The 14,750-nt window shown below is 43.9% G+C and overlaps 1 protein-coding gene across 1 annotated transcript in view; it reads left to right on the top strand.

Annotated features, from left to right (window-relative positions):
• LOC120928184 (transient receptor potential cation channel subfamily M member 2-like) overlaps positions 1 to 14,750 on the top strand; it is a 199,865-nt gene that overhangs the window by 103,387 nt on the left and 81,728 nt on the right. Inside the window, exon 18 of the mRNA XM_040339294.1 lies at positions 8,447 to 8,651. Coding sequence (XP_040195228.1) covers positions 8,447 to 8,651 — 205 coding nt within the window. The remainder of the gene's footprint in view (positions 1 to 8,446; positions 8,652 to 14,750) is intronic.

The raw sequence follows: 14,750 nt of genomic DNA, 5'->3' as shown, positions 1-14,750 counted from the left end.
TACCCCATGAGTGGGGACTCAGGGCGGTGGACCACTTTCTTTGCCAAAAGTTCCCCAACCTGGCAGCACAGAATGAGTTCATCATTGACACTCTGCAATTCATGCTTGAGCATAACTGCTTCCAATTCATGAATACAAACTATCGCCTGACTAGGGGAACCTCAATGGGAGCCCCTTGGGCTCCATCCTATGCATGTTTACATCTAGGGCTTTGGGAACATGAAATAGTGTACGCCTCATCTTTGTACCTCGGCCACTGCTGTCTGTGGCTGAGGTACATAGATGACGTGATCATGATCTGGGTGGGTACCCCCCAAGAGCTAGATTCATTCATGGAAGAACTAAACCAGAATGAGAGGAATATAAGGCTGACCTATACTTGGCATAGGGAATCCTTGTCTTTCCTTGATCTAACCCTATTCGCCCAAAATGGAAAAATCCTGACCAAAACCTTTAGAAAAGAGACTGCGGCGAATACACTCCTCTATGCTACCAGTGACCACCCTAGATCGCTTATTCATGGTATTCCAGTTGGACAGTTCCTCCGAACTCGAAGGAACTGTTCTAACGAAAATGACTTTGCATCTGAATCGCAAGACCTGTACAGCAGGTTTAGGGAGAGAGGATACTCCCATAACTGCATTCGTAAAGCCAAGAAACGTGCATACCAAACGGATAGAAAGGATCTTCTTGCTAAACGAAGTGTGGATAGGTTACAAGCACCTAAAACTCAAACCACCCCAATCAGAATAATAACAAAATATGGTGAACAGTGGGAAAAGGTAAAATCCATACTCAATCAGCACTGGCACATATTATCTGAAGCACCCATCTTGGGAAGTTTTGTTGGTGATCGTCCCCTTCTAACAGCAAGAAGATCCACTAACTTAAAAGACTGTCTGGTACACTCTGAGTACCAGAGAACTACTAAACCCAACTGGCTTACAGATCTGCCACCTCTAAAAGGGATGTATCCCTGTGGTAGATGCTCCATGTGTAAATATATAGAAAAAACTGATACCTTTCATAGTGCCGATGGCACTAAACACTTCAGAATCAACAGTTTCATTAACTGCTCGACTACTCGAGTAATCTACCTACTCACCTGTCCGTGCGGTCTGATGTATGTCGGTAAGACTAAACGTCAACTGAAAATCCGCCTAAGTGAACATGTCCAAAGCATTAACAAAAAAGATGACGATCGACCACTATCTCTACATTTTCTAAAATACCACAATGGTGTCCCGGATGGACTTAGATGTAGGGGTATCTACAGGCTTAATCTACCCCCAAGGAGGGGCGATTTTGACAGGATTCTCTATCGCAAAGAGAAAATGTGGATATACAATATAGGCAGTCTCCAGCCTCAGGGGTTAAATAATGAATGCAATCTAGCGGTCTTTTTGGACCCCTAGATCGCCCTTTATGGGTCACAGGTATTACTATGGTTGTTGAAATACCCTCTATGTCTAGCTTAAATTACCTAGGGTACATGACCTATGCTGCCATATTGAATGGAATATTACTGTGGGTCATCCTATCCTCTTCAAGTTTAGCTGATCTTTTGCCTATATATACCCCCCCATTTTAATGGGATGACTCTAAAAAAATGTTCAATCTAAGTATTCTGTATGTTTTCATGAAAAAGGCATCCATTACTGGCAATTTGTTATTCTACTATAGCTAAACTCCCTGCCTCATCTCACCCCATAATACTCCATCTCCTCCCCCCCCCCTTTTTCTTTCCTGATCTGCCTGTACATGAGACTTATACCTGAGTGCCTTCAAACTATATGCAATACCTGTGTGCAAAATCGGAAGATATGGCACTGAGTGAGGAATGGAAATCTATGTAAATTATCCCTTTGCGACGTAAATGGTTAATAACCTCATTGGTTGATATATACCTTTTAGATTTACCTATACCATTTTTCCTCAAACCAGTGTCATCTTCCCTATTTACAGGATACACCCTGCTATACAATCTTTATTTCTAATGTGATAAGATAATAATTATTTATATTCACTACTTTTATTTTATTTTTTACTTGGGTATTTAAAAAATTCCGGCAAAAGCTACCATATCACTCCACTAGTTAGTCTGTTTGTCTTGAATGTCACTGTGTTGGATGTATCTGATTTCTAATTAACCCAGCTGAAATCAAACAATTACTAATGACCCTGGGCTATTTAATGGGAGATCTTGAACACACATCTATGCTCCGATGAAGATCTGTTAGGATCGAAACATGTAAGCATCACGCCTATCAGCGATGAAGCAGGACTGACCACCACTACAGCCACCTGATTATATTTTTACTGGGGGCCTTCTCTCCCAACTTAAGAATCTATTTTTACTGCAGCATACACCACTGCACGGACATCACTTTGAGACATACAGCAAGTATTTAAAACTGCATGCTGACTTCTTATTGCCTATCTACACTGCCATCTACTGGCATTCAAAGACATTACAAAGGCATCTATTCACCCTGGAACTGAATGGTCTGGCCTTGGTATGCAGAGGACCTGATTTGAGGGCGCACCTCCCACCATACCACTGAAGGAATCTGCAAAAAAACGCCGGCCTCTGTAACCAGAGGAATCTCTGAAATCTACAGATACTGACTACTTTCCAAGGGTGGTAAGATCTAAGCAATAAGCAGTTTTTGATATTGTGATCTGGTTTTTCAGCTGTACCGAAGTATGGTACATCTTGCCAGGGCTGGACTGGGACAAAAATTTGGCCCTGGACTTCATCCAGACCGGCCCACTTTAATTCAATAAAATGTGGGAATGAGAGCGAGAGAGAGGGAGGGTTGAGGGAAAGGGGGTGAGTGTAAGAAAAAGAGAGTGAGTGTAAAAGAGAGGGGGTGAGTGTAGGACCCCTTTCACACTGAGGCGTTTTTTAGGCGCTTTTGGGCTAAAAATAGTGCCTGTAAAGCGACTGAAAAACGCCTCCGCTGCAGTCCCAGTGTGAAAGCCTCAGTGCTTTCACACTGGGGCGCTGCCAGGGCGTTAAAAAAGTCCTCCAAGCAGCATCTTTGGGGCGGTGTACAAACTGCTCCTGCCCATTGAAATGAATGGCCACCGCAGCTGAAGCACCTGCAAAGCACTTCGGCAGCAGCGCTACACAGGCGCATTTAACCTTGAATTCGGCTGCTAGTGGGGGTTAAAAGCGCCTGCTAGACGCCGAAAAGTGCAGCTAAAACGACAGTAAAGTGCTGCTAAAACTAGCAGTGTTTTACTGTCAATGCCTGCCCCAGTGTGAAAGCAGCCTAAGAGTCAGGGAGTGAATGAGACAGAAGAGGGAGCTGAGAGACAGAGGGGGGGTCTGAGAGACAGAGGGGGGGTCTGAGAGATAGGGGGGGTCTGAGAGATAGAGGGGGGGTCTGAGAGACAGAGGGGGGGTCTGAGAGACAGAGGGGGGGTCTGAGAGACAGAGGGGGGGGGACTGAGAGACAGAGGGGGGGGGGGACTGAGAGACAGAGGGGGGGGGACTGAGAGACAGAGGGGGGGGGACTGAGAGACAGAGGGGGGGACTGAGAGACAGAGGGGGGGGACTGAGAGACAGAGGGGGGGTCCGAGAGACAGAGGGGGGGTCCGAGAGACAGAGGGGGGGTCTGAGAGATAGAGGGGGCTGAGAGACAGAGGAGGGGGCTAAAAGAGGGGGGGGACTGTGAGACACAGGGACTGAGAGACAGAGGGAGGGGACTGAGAGACAGAGGGGAGGGGACTGAGAGACAGAGGGGAGGGGACTGAGAGACAGAGGGGGGGACTGAGAGACAGAGGGGGGGACTGAGAGACAGAGGGGAGGGACTGAGAGACAGAGGGGAGGGACTGAGAGACAGAGGGGAGGGACTGAGAGACAGAGGGGGGGGACTGAGAGACAGAGGGGAGGGGACTGAGAGACAGAGGGGGGGACTGAGAGACAGAGGGGAGGGACTAAGAGACAGAGGGGGGGGACTGAGAGAGTCTCCGTTTAAAAAACGGCCCACTGAGCCATCGGCCCACCGGGAAACTCCCTGTAGTCCCTATGGCCAGTCCATCCCTGCATCTTGCTGATTGCAGCCTCTACAGCAATCCTTGCTTGGTTCAAACAGATCCCATTATATGGTAAAAAGTGAAAAAGTGCGCTTCTCTAAAACAATACAAAACAGCTGCAAACTCAAAATGTTTATACAAACAAAAATTGCTATGAAAAGAAGGAATGGAGTTGCGCTAAAAAAGTGACTTATCAAAAAATAGTGAGCACTATAAAGTCCCAAAGAGAAAAGAAAAATCTTCTTTAGTCAAATATAAACTCTGTGAAAGTTCTGTGTATAATTAAATTTTCATTAAGAATCACAACGAGTGAAAAGATCTGGATCCCTGTTCCCTGAACATACTGACCCTTACCAGATTTTCAGATCCAAAGGATCAAGCCAAGCAGAATAGCCAAACACCTGGGCTGCACAGGAGATCAGGATCTTGATAAAATCTTCCCAGCAGTGGATCAGTGGAACATCCAGAAAGCAAACAAAGAAAAATAAAACTAGATAGTGTGATATTGTCAGGTAATCACACAACAACAACTCCCCTGGTGACTGGCAAACGGACAGTGTGACATGCAAACCACCACCAATATGCACACTGACCCTTACCAGAGTTCTGAATTAGATAGATCGAAAACACAGGGGGGATGTAGGCAGCCACTGCAAAGAACTTCTCCCAACTACAGTCCTCGGATTCACCAGGATGCACCAGACCATCAGCAGTCATGGAGGAGAAACTCACAATGGTGTGATAACGTTTAAGGCATTTATTAAACAAAAACGTAGTACACTTACATCAAATGACTTAAAAACAGCAAAAAAGGATCCGGCCGGCAGTAGAACGTGTAGTCCTCAAATTTCGGTGACGTCAGTACGTCTCTCCAGGGAGGAGACGTACTGACGTCACCGAAATTTGAGGACTACACGTTCTACTGCCGGCCGGATCCTTTTTTGCTGTTTTTAAGTCATTTGATGTAAGTGTACTACGTTTTTGTTTAATAAATGCCTTAAACGTTATCACACCATTGTGAGTTTCTCCTCCATGACTGCTGATGGTCTGGTGCATCCTGGTGAATCCGAGGACTGTAGTTGGGAGAAGTTCTTTGCAGTGGCTGCCTACATCCCCCCTGTGTTTTCGATCTATCTAATTCAGAACTCTGGTAAGGGTCAGTGTGCATATTGGTGGTGGTTTGCATGTCACACTGTCCGTTTGCCAGTCACCAGGGGAGTTGTTGTTGTGTGATTACCTGACAATATCACACTATCTAGTTTTATTTTTCTTTGTTTGCTTTCTGGATGTTCCACTGATCCACTGCTGGGAAGATTTTATCAAGATCCTGATCTCCTGTGCAGCCCAGGTGTTTGGCTATTCTGCTTGGCTTGATCCTTTGGATCTGAAAATCTGGTAAGGGTCAGTATGTTCAGGGAACAGGGATCCAGATCTTTTCACTCGTTGTGATTCTTAATGAAAATTTAATTATACACAGAACTTTCACAGAGTTTATATTTGACTAAAGAAGATTTTTCTTTTCTCTTTGGGACTTTATAGTGCTCACTATTTTTTGATAAGTCACTTTTTTAGCGCAACTCCATTCCTTCTTTTCATACCCATTATATGGTAATCACACCTATCACTGCCAAACTAGCAGTGTTTCCAATAACTTACTTGCTGCTGTCTACCATTGAATTGTAGTTCTATCTACTTCATCTCCATGTGGAATTTGTCCTCTATGAACTGGTGATAGAATTGATTGGAACTGTATCCAGCTTCACAGATTTTTTTGCAGCTATACTATCCTCAATCTAGCCCTGTGATTTATATATTCTTTATCATGCCCCAGTTTTTTGATTCCTGCAGGTGTATGTAAGCTGTGCGTATGATTGTGGTGGCCACTTGTCCTTGTTTAGACTAACGTCTAATTTTATTAGTGCTGTGGAGATACTGGCACTTTTTGTGTTATTAATGTGTTTTTTTATGTGGATAATTAATAAATTGCAGTCATATTTATCCGTATTCCTTTTTGACCAATTCTTTTTTTCTCTCCCAATTTTTGATATGCAGTACTAATTCAGAGGAATGCAGATGGTAGTATTTAATATTATATCTATGACCACCATCAAATCGGATAAGATGATCTGGTTAGTGTGACTAATGCAGGATTGCCTCTTGTCACCTAACTTTGACTGCTTTGGATGAGTCACCATTGCCTATATTTTTGTGAATTATTTTGGTTACTGAAGATGATTGTTTCTGTATATTAGTAATTAGTGAATTAGGTCATTGCGCAAACATTATAAATAGATACATAATAAATGTGGATAAAAAATGTGGAAAAGTGGTAGAAAGTGGTATAAGTGACCGAAAAAAATTCTAACATAAACAACCACGAATGAAGTCCATAAGTGAAATGGCAGTCAACACTGCTAAAGAAATAGATGTCCACCAGTCCCAAAGAGAAATGAGAAACTCCACCAAAGACACCGGTCTGGTCTCCCAGAACTCTCACCTCAGCCAAGGATTAAATCAGCAGTACAGCGCAAAATGTATCCACCACACACGTGGGCAGACGTACACCAGGAGTGACGTGAGACGGCGCAGAGGACGCCACTGTTCATGATTTTATGCATTAGTTTATGTTCTTTCATGTAAGCGCATTTTTACGTAAATAAATGTTCCTTTAATCTTATACTACACCATTGGAGGCCCTTGTTTGTCCCCCTTTTGTTCCCTGGTACGGAGAGCATACAGGTACTTTGTTAAGGGACCGGGTGTAGCATCTGCTACTTGGACCGTGAGATACCAAGGAAACCAGTGTGTGGTGGATACATTTGGCGCTGTACTGCTGATTTAATCCTTGACTGAGGTGAGCGTTCTGGGAGACCAGACCAGTGTCTTTGGAGTTTCTCATTTCTCTTTGGGACTGGTGGACATCTATTTCTTTAGCAGTGTTGACTGCCATTTCACTTATGGACTTTATTCGTGGTTGTTTATGTTAGAATTTTTTCCGGTCACTTATACCAGGGCTCGACAAATCCCGGTCGCCAGGTCGCCATGGCGACTAGAAATAGCATCCTGGCGACTTGGCTTGGAAGGTGGGCAAAAAAAAAAAAAAAAAGTTTTATTTATTTTGTGAGCTGGCGCCATCTGGTGGTGAGCCTTTGGTATTACAAGTTATTACCACCAGATGTGTGAGCTGGCGCCATCTGGTGGTGGCCGTTGGTATTACAAGTTAAGCATTACAAGTTAAACAGCAATTCTAATGTAATTTTTCACTATTTTCACTGCCATCTTCTTCCCTCTAATTAGAACCCCCAAACATTATATATATTTTTTATCCTAACACCCTAGAGAATAAAATGGCGATTGTTGCAATACTTTCTGTCACGCCGTATTTGCGCAGCGGTCTTACAAGCGCACTTTTTTGGGAAAAAATTACACTTTTTTAAATTAAAAAATAAGACAACAGTAAAGTTATCCCCATTTTTTTTAATATTATGAAAGATAATGTTACGCCGAGTAAATTCATACCCAACATGTCACGCTTCAAAATTGCGTCCGCTCGTGGAATGCCGACAAACTTTTACCCTTTAAAATCTTCATAGGCAACGTTTAAAAAAATCTACAGGTTGCATGTTTTGAGTTACAGAGGAGGTCTAGGGCTAGAATTATTGCTCTCACTCTACCAATCGCATCGATACCTCACATGTGTGGTTTGAACACCGTTTACATATGCGGGCGCTGCTCACGTATGTGTTCGCTTCTGCGCGCAAGCACGTCGGGACGGGGTGCGTTTTCTGGCTCCTAACTTTTTTAGCTGGCTCCTAGATTCCAAGCAAATTTGTCAAACCCTGACTTATACCACTTTCTAACACTTTTCCACATTTTTTTCCCACATTTATTATGTATCTATTTATAATGTTTGCGCAATGACCTAATTTACTATTTACTTATTATTGTTGTGTACAGGCATACCCCACTTTTAAGTACACAACGGGACCAGAGCATGTATGTAAAATGAAAATGTACTTAAAGTGAAACAATACCCTTTTTCACTTCTAGGGTGTAGTGGGGGGTCAGGGTCTGTAGTGGGGGTGTCAGGGGCACACTGGAACAGGGTGGGGTATGCTCTCAGAGCTTCAGCTCCTTCTACTGCGGCTGCAAAATGTCCGTACAGTACTTGTAAGGCACTTTACATACACTTTCAGGTATGTCCTTACTCGCGAGTGTATGTAAAGTGAGTGTACTTAAAGCGGGGTATGCCTGTATACACTGCGTAGTTGTTGCTGCAATCATTCTATACTGTATATTTTGGTTGATTTATTCACTCAGTAGCGCAGAAGCTTTTTCACATTATTGTACATTAGTAATTACTGAACTCTGCTGACCAACTCTGTCCTAATTTCTCCTACAGACTTAAACCGTACAGCTGTCTCTGGAAGCTTCAAGCTTTCTTCAACGCTCCGATTGTGAAGTTCTATTATAATGTTGTGTCGTATATTGGATTTTTGTGGCTTTTTGCATATGTTTTAATGATTGATTTCCAAACCTATCCATCCTGGAGGGAATATCTCTTGTACGTTTGGGTCTTTTCCATCTTTACCGAGGAGCTACGTCAGGTATTGTTATTATATTGGATTTCTATAGCTCCATCAGTTTTCTCAGCGCTTTACAAATTAAAATGAGACATTAGAGTTACAATACTGTTCAAGACATGAGGTTTAAAGGGGTTGTAAAGGTAAAAAAAAATTCCCTAAATAGCTTCCTTAGTGCAGTCCTCCTTCACTTACCTCATCCTTCCATTTTGCTTTTAAATGTCCTTATAGTGGAGTTCCACCCATAAATATAACATTACATCAGTAGTTTTAAAAAAATGTCATTAGTCCTTTAAGAATTTTTTTTTTTTTTTAGATGCCTTCAAAGTGTTGTTGCTAGGCAGAATAGTTAATCTTCCCTCTTCCTGCACCTAGGTGCTTAAGCTTCCTAACCTACACTGCACAGACTCCTGGGAATGTAGTGAGTGTAACTTTCCAGGAGTCTGTGCACTCCCCAGTCTTGAAGAATCATGTGACTTGGACAGTACAGGTGCTGAAACCTGATTTGAAACCTATTACACTGCTTGTGCAGCACTGAGCATGTGCGAGATCTGCAAGGCTGAAATCCAGGAAGTCATACAGTCTGGCTTCATGATGCCCACACTTAAGATGGCCCCAGTCAATTTCTATTTTATAAAGTGTCTAAATGCTGTAACAACCTAACAAAACGGACCTTAGTTTACAGACTAACTTTACTAGAATACATTAAGCTTGTGTATTACAGGGGTATTTATATTTAAAAAGTGAAATTGTGGCCGGAACTCCGCTTTATTTCTTCTGAGAAATCCTCACTTCCTGTTCTTCTGTCTGTAACTACACACAGTAATGCAAGGCTTTCTCCCTGGTGTGGAGAAAGCCTCTTGAGGGGGCAAACAGGAGTGTCAGGACGCCCACTAACACACAGCTCCTTTCTCTATCTGCAAAGTAGAGAGTGTCCTGACTTGCCTGCTTGCCCCCTCCCCCCACAAGAGGCTTTCTCCACACCAGGAAGAAAGCCTCGCATTACTGTGTGTAGTTACAGACAGAAGAACAGGAAGTGAGGATTTCTCAGAAGAAATAAGGAAATTTAAAAGCAAAATGGAAGGATGAGGTAAGTGAAGGAGGACTGCACTTGGGTAAAGGAAGCTATTTAGGGAAATAGGATGCCCACACTGGACCACCAGGGAAGCCGCCAGGACCACCAGGGAAGGGGGCAACAATAAAAAAAACAATAAAAAAATTAGCACAGTAGATGCCAATCAGTGCCCACAAATGGGCACTGACTGGCAACATGGGCATTGACTGGCCCAAATTAGTAAAAAAAAACAAGTGATGCCCAGCAATGCCATCAGTGCCGCCCCTCAGTGTCCATCAGTGCCACCCCTCAGTGTCCATCAGTGCCATCTCTCAGTGCCTATCCATGCCCAGTCCCCACCTATCAGTGCCCATCAGTGCCGCCTATGAGTGCCCATCAGTGCTGCATACCAGTGCCGCCTATCAGTGCCGCCTCATCGGTGCGCCTCAGTGCCGCCTCAATCGGTGCCCATCAGTGCCACCTCATCGGTGCCCATCACTGCAACCTCATCGGTGCCTATCACTGCCACCTCATCGGTGCCTATCACTGCCACCTCATCGGTGCCCATCACTGCCACCTCATCGGTGCCTATCACTGCCACCTCATCGGTGCCCGTAATTGAAGAAGAAAACGTACTTATTTACAAAAAAAATTAACAGAATAAAAATAAAGAAAATAAATAGTCGCGCTAGATCAGATGGCTTATGTAATAAATATATATGCTACCACTGAGGGAGTATAACAAGTCTATACATTTGACCCATACAGTATGTATATGTGTACCTAATCTATATATATAAAACTCAACGTGTGTGTGTATGTATGTATGTATGTATGTTCCAGCATCACGTCCAAACGGCTAAAGATATTAACATGAAACTTGGCACACATGTTACTTGTATGTCAGCCACAAACATAGGATAGGTGGTTTAACCCTTACCACCCCCATTTGCCATGGTCGGGGTTTTCCTTTAAAGTCCCATTCAACCCTATGTGAAATACATGTTACTTCATAACTTCCAAACGGCTGTAGATATTTCGATAACACTTGGTCACATGTTACTTATATGTCCACTTAAACTATAGGATAGTTAATTTATCCCTTAACTACCCCCATTTGTGAGTGTCGGGGGTTTTTGTTTAAAGTCCCATGCAAATCAATGGGAAATGTATGTTCCGACATAACTTCTGTACGCCTGGAGATATTTCAATAATACCTGCTACACATATTACTTATATGCCAAATAAAAATATATGACAGTTAAATTAACCCTTACCTACACCCTTATATAAAAGATGGGTATATTTATATTACTATGATTTTCCTCCCCAAAAGGTTAAGATAGGAAGACCGGGCAACGCCGGGTATTCAGCTAGTGTTAAATAAACTTGAGTAAATTACACATGAACCATATAGTGATAAAGTATTAAGCAAGAGATACTACCACTGAAGAGACATATCTTATGCATATATCACCAAATTAATAAAAAAACGTGAAACAATACAACATAAGTGCTAAATCTTCAGTAAACGACTTATGACAATAAAGCAAAGTCCTTGTGAATCTATTAGGTATATTGAACGGTGACACATAAAGTCCATCAATTTAGATATGTGAAAGAGTCCATAAAGTTGTGTGACATCTTATACACCCGTGCATACTCCAAACGACTGTATTCTTGTGATCCCGTATGGAGCCCAGTGTGAATCCACCACCATTATCCAAATAATCTGCTTACCAGATCCTAAGGTCCTAATGGACCAAAATCAGCATGTAAAATCCAGCAGGATAATGATATCAGCTGAGTCCGCAGTGTGGTATCATGTCAGATGGACTCCAAACTCAAATCTCTCAATGGCAGTTCGATCATGTAAGGAAGGAGAAGCCTCACATAGCATAAAACCAGGGTGATTTATTAATAAAAAGTAAAAACAGTATACAACTCACATTTCTGTGAACTAAGACAAGCCTTGAGCCTGTTGCGCCGGCCAGACGCTAAACAGGCAAACCCGTCCGTATAGAGATCAAGCGAATGAGGGTGACGACGTCATTGTTAATTGTTTATTGTTGTGCCCTTATAATGTGGATGTTTTACTGTATTGTAATGATCTGATGTTGTTGTCGCTGCGGCACGTGCGTGGGCCAGTTCCCCTGACATAAATAAAAAAAAAAGCAGAAATCCATCATTGCACAATATATTTGTGCTTTATTATATATAAAAAAGTATAAAAAATGCTCACTCGTGGAAGGCTGACCGCAGGTGTTTGTAGGAGGAGTCTGGCCATATAAAGCCTGCCCTCCTTTCACCTCCTCGTCCGTGGTCGTTGGGTCTCGTATGAATAGCCTGTCTTTGGCCGGGCGACGCTGACGTCATTTTCGCGTGCCGCATCGTCACTTCCGGTCTCGAGATACGCGTGGAGGTGTCGGACGGCGGCGGTGTGTCTCTCGGCTTTTTGATCCGGATAGCGGAGGTCTTTCCCAGCTGGGTCACGTGCGCCGCGGGCGCAGGTAGGGGGAAGGCTGTCTTCCCAATTCAGTTAGTTCGGGGTCCACGTCGGGGGGGGTGCGGGGGGTCTGCTGGTTGGGGATTTGCCTGTTGATTTTATCCCGCAGAAGGTTCACATGTCACTTCACGGTCAGCTGGGGTCATCCATGGGGTCTGCTCTAGGCTTGAGGGTCACAGGGGTGGGCTGTTGAGCCCCCACACCAGGCACGGACTATAGCAGGGGCTCGCTTGTTCTTTTTTCTGTGGTTCCTGAATTACGTTCATTAGGCTTCATGTTCCTTTTTCCCTCAGTTGGTGCTATTTCTGCCGGAAGCACAGAGTTGCATTCCTGAGTGGGCCTTGTTGTTCCAGTCAGGTAGGCATTGGGGCTTCCCTCACTCCTGGTCAGGAGTGACGTCTTCTTATATTCAGAGAGGGGGCAGGGGTTAATGGTTCAGGTTCTTCATATTTCTTTTAAATTATTGTATATTGTGTTCTTTCCCCAGTGGTGGTGTTCCTAGCTGTTCAGGTACGTATGGCCTGATGTGACTCATTTCACACGGCCGGTAGTATTTTTTATTTTCCACTGCAAATTTCCCATCACGTCTATGGGTTCAGCTGGTTGTTTCGTTTTTTAATTGGCTTGGTTCAGTGGCAAGTCTTCTCATCCGCTTCTCACGCAACTCATGTTTCACGTAAAACTCACGTCTCGTTCCATGTTTCTGTATCATACAATTTGGGGTTCTCATGCGGCCACATTTCTCATGCATTCACGTTCTCATACTAATTCACGTTCCTCATGCAATGCACGGTTATGCAATTTACGTTTTCATGCGATCTACGTTTCTCTTACGATTTACGTTTCTCTTGCAATTCGCGTGTTTCGGGCGATTGGCGTTTCTCATGCGATTCACGTTTCTCATGCGATTTATGTTGCTCATGCGATTTATGTTTCTCATACGAATCATGTTTTTCATGCGATTTACGTTTTTCTTTAGGCATTTTACGTTTCTCTTGCGCTTCACGGTTTTCATGCTTTTCACGTGTCATGCCTATTTCGTGTCTCATGCCATCCACTTTCATTTCCATGTGTCTCACGGTTGCATAGGTATCACCTTGCTCACACCAATTTTTTCATGTCTCATGCTGTACACATACGTTTTCTCATGCGATTTTACATTTTTCGTGTTTATGTTCTCGAGTGGTTTTTACATATTCTCGGGCAAGTTACGTTCTCATGCGATTTTACGTCTCTCATGCGATGTTACGTTTCTCGTGCAATTTACGTTTTTTTTTTTAAGTTACATTCTCGTTGTGTTCTCATCACTCCTGGGTAGGCAGTCTGCAGTTCACGGCTTGTACACGCATCTTTTATACACTCATGGGTTTCATCCAGGCTCTACCTCATCTCATGTATGTTGTTATCATTCATGCCTACCTGGTTCATCATCTTTAGGTTCAGGCGGCTCCACTGCTCGGCTCCACTGCTCGTTTCCTATCACGTTTATAGGATCACATGGATTGAGCTGTTCGTTTTTAATTGGCTTGTTCAGGGGCAAGTCTCCTCATCCATGACTCATACGTTGCATTATGTGCATTTCATGTTACCTCACTCATACATAGCCTGACACGTCTTCAGGTTCACAGGCCTGAGTTTACGTTTTTAATTCACCTGTCACGCCGCAGGTAACTCGGCCTGTTCATTTATTCAGTTTGTCTGTTCATTTTCACATAGTCTCAGGTGTGGGGGGTTGTGGTTACTAGATAGTAGGTCATGTGATTTTTGTCATTTCTGGCATGTTCTTTTATTTTTGGTTTTTCAGGTCATGTCGCAGGCTGGAGACATTGAGGAATTCGCCTCTAACACAGCTTCTCCAGCCAGGGTGTCGCACCGCAGCAGTTCACCTTCTCTTAGGTCCTGGACCATCCCAAGACTCACGGCGGAACTTCGCAGTAGGGGTATTCCTTTCCCGGCGACCGCCCGGAAAGCCCAGCTCTTCAGATTGCTCTTCCCTAACACACAGGACGCTAGTGCAGAACAAGTTTCTCTGCGGACTGTAGTTGCTTCGTTGGCTCAAATTCATGCGACCCTCACTACCCTGGCCACGTCTTGTCAGGACCTTCAAGATAGGGTACAGGTGTTAGAGAATCCACTCATCGTTGCTCCAGCAGTTGCGGCAGGTCCAGGGGTAGTGGCAGGTTCCAGTATTCCCCCGGTTCCCTTACCTGTTCTTGCAGGACCAGGTAATCTTTCTGCTCCCCCGGTCACGCCTGCTCATTTCATCCCTGCTAACCTCAAGAAGGACATCCTGGAGGGCAAGGATGTCAATTTGGCATCCCTGTTGATTGCAGCGCATGATGTAGCAGACAATAGGTCCTACGCTTGCGGAGATGCCTCTGTTGTGGTAAAAACCAGGGATCATAGACTCAACCGCAAATTGTCCATCCCCGAATTCGTCCTAGCATTCAGTCTTTACAGAGACATCATGTTCTGTCAGTCCTCTCAGGAGGGAGGAGTTGGACCTATATCTTTTTACTGTGGTCGAGTTAGGCCACAAGTACGGGGGGTCCAACTTCTACGA

Source organism: Rana temporaria, chromosome 2 (genome assembly GCF_905171775.1).
Source record: "Rana temporaria chromosome 2, aRanTem1.1, whole genome shotgun sequence".
Classification (NCBI taxonomy): Eukaryota; Metazoa; Chordata; class Amphibia; order Anura; family Ranidae; genus Rana; species Rana temporaria.
The sequence above is the reverse complement of the archived record's forward strand: the minus strand, read 5'-3'. Positions and strand labels throughout refer to the sequence as shown.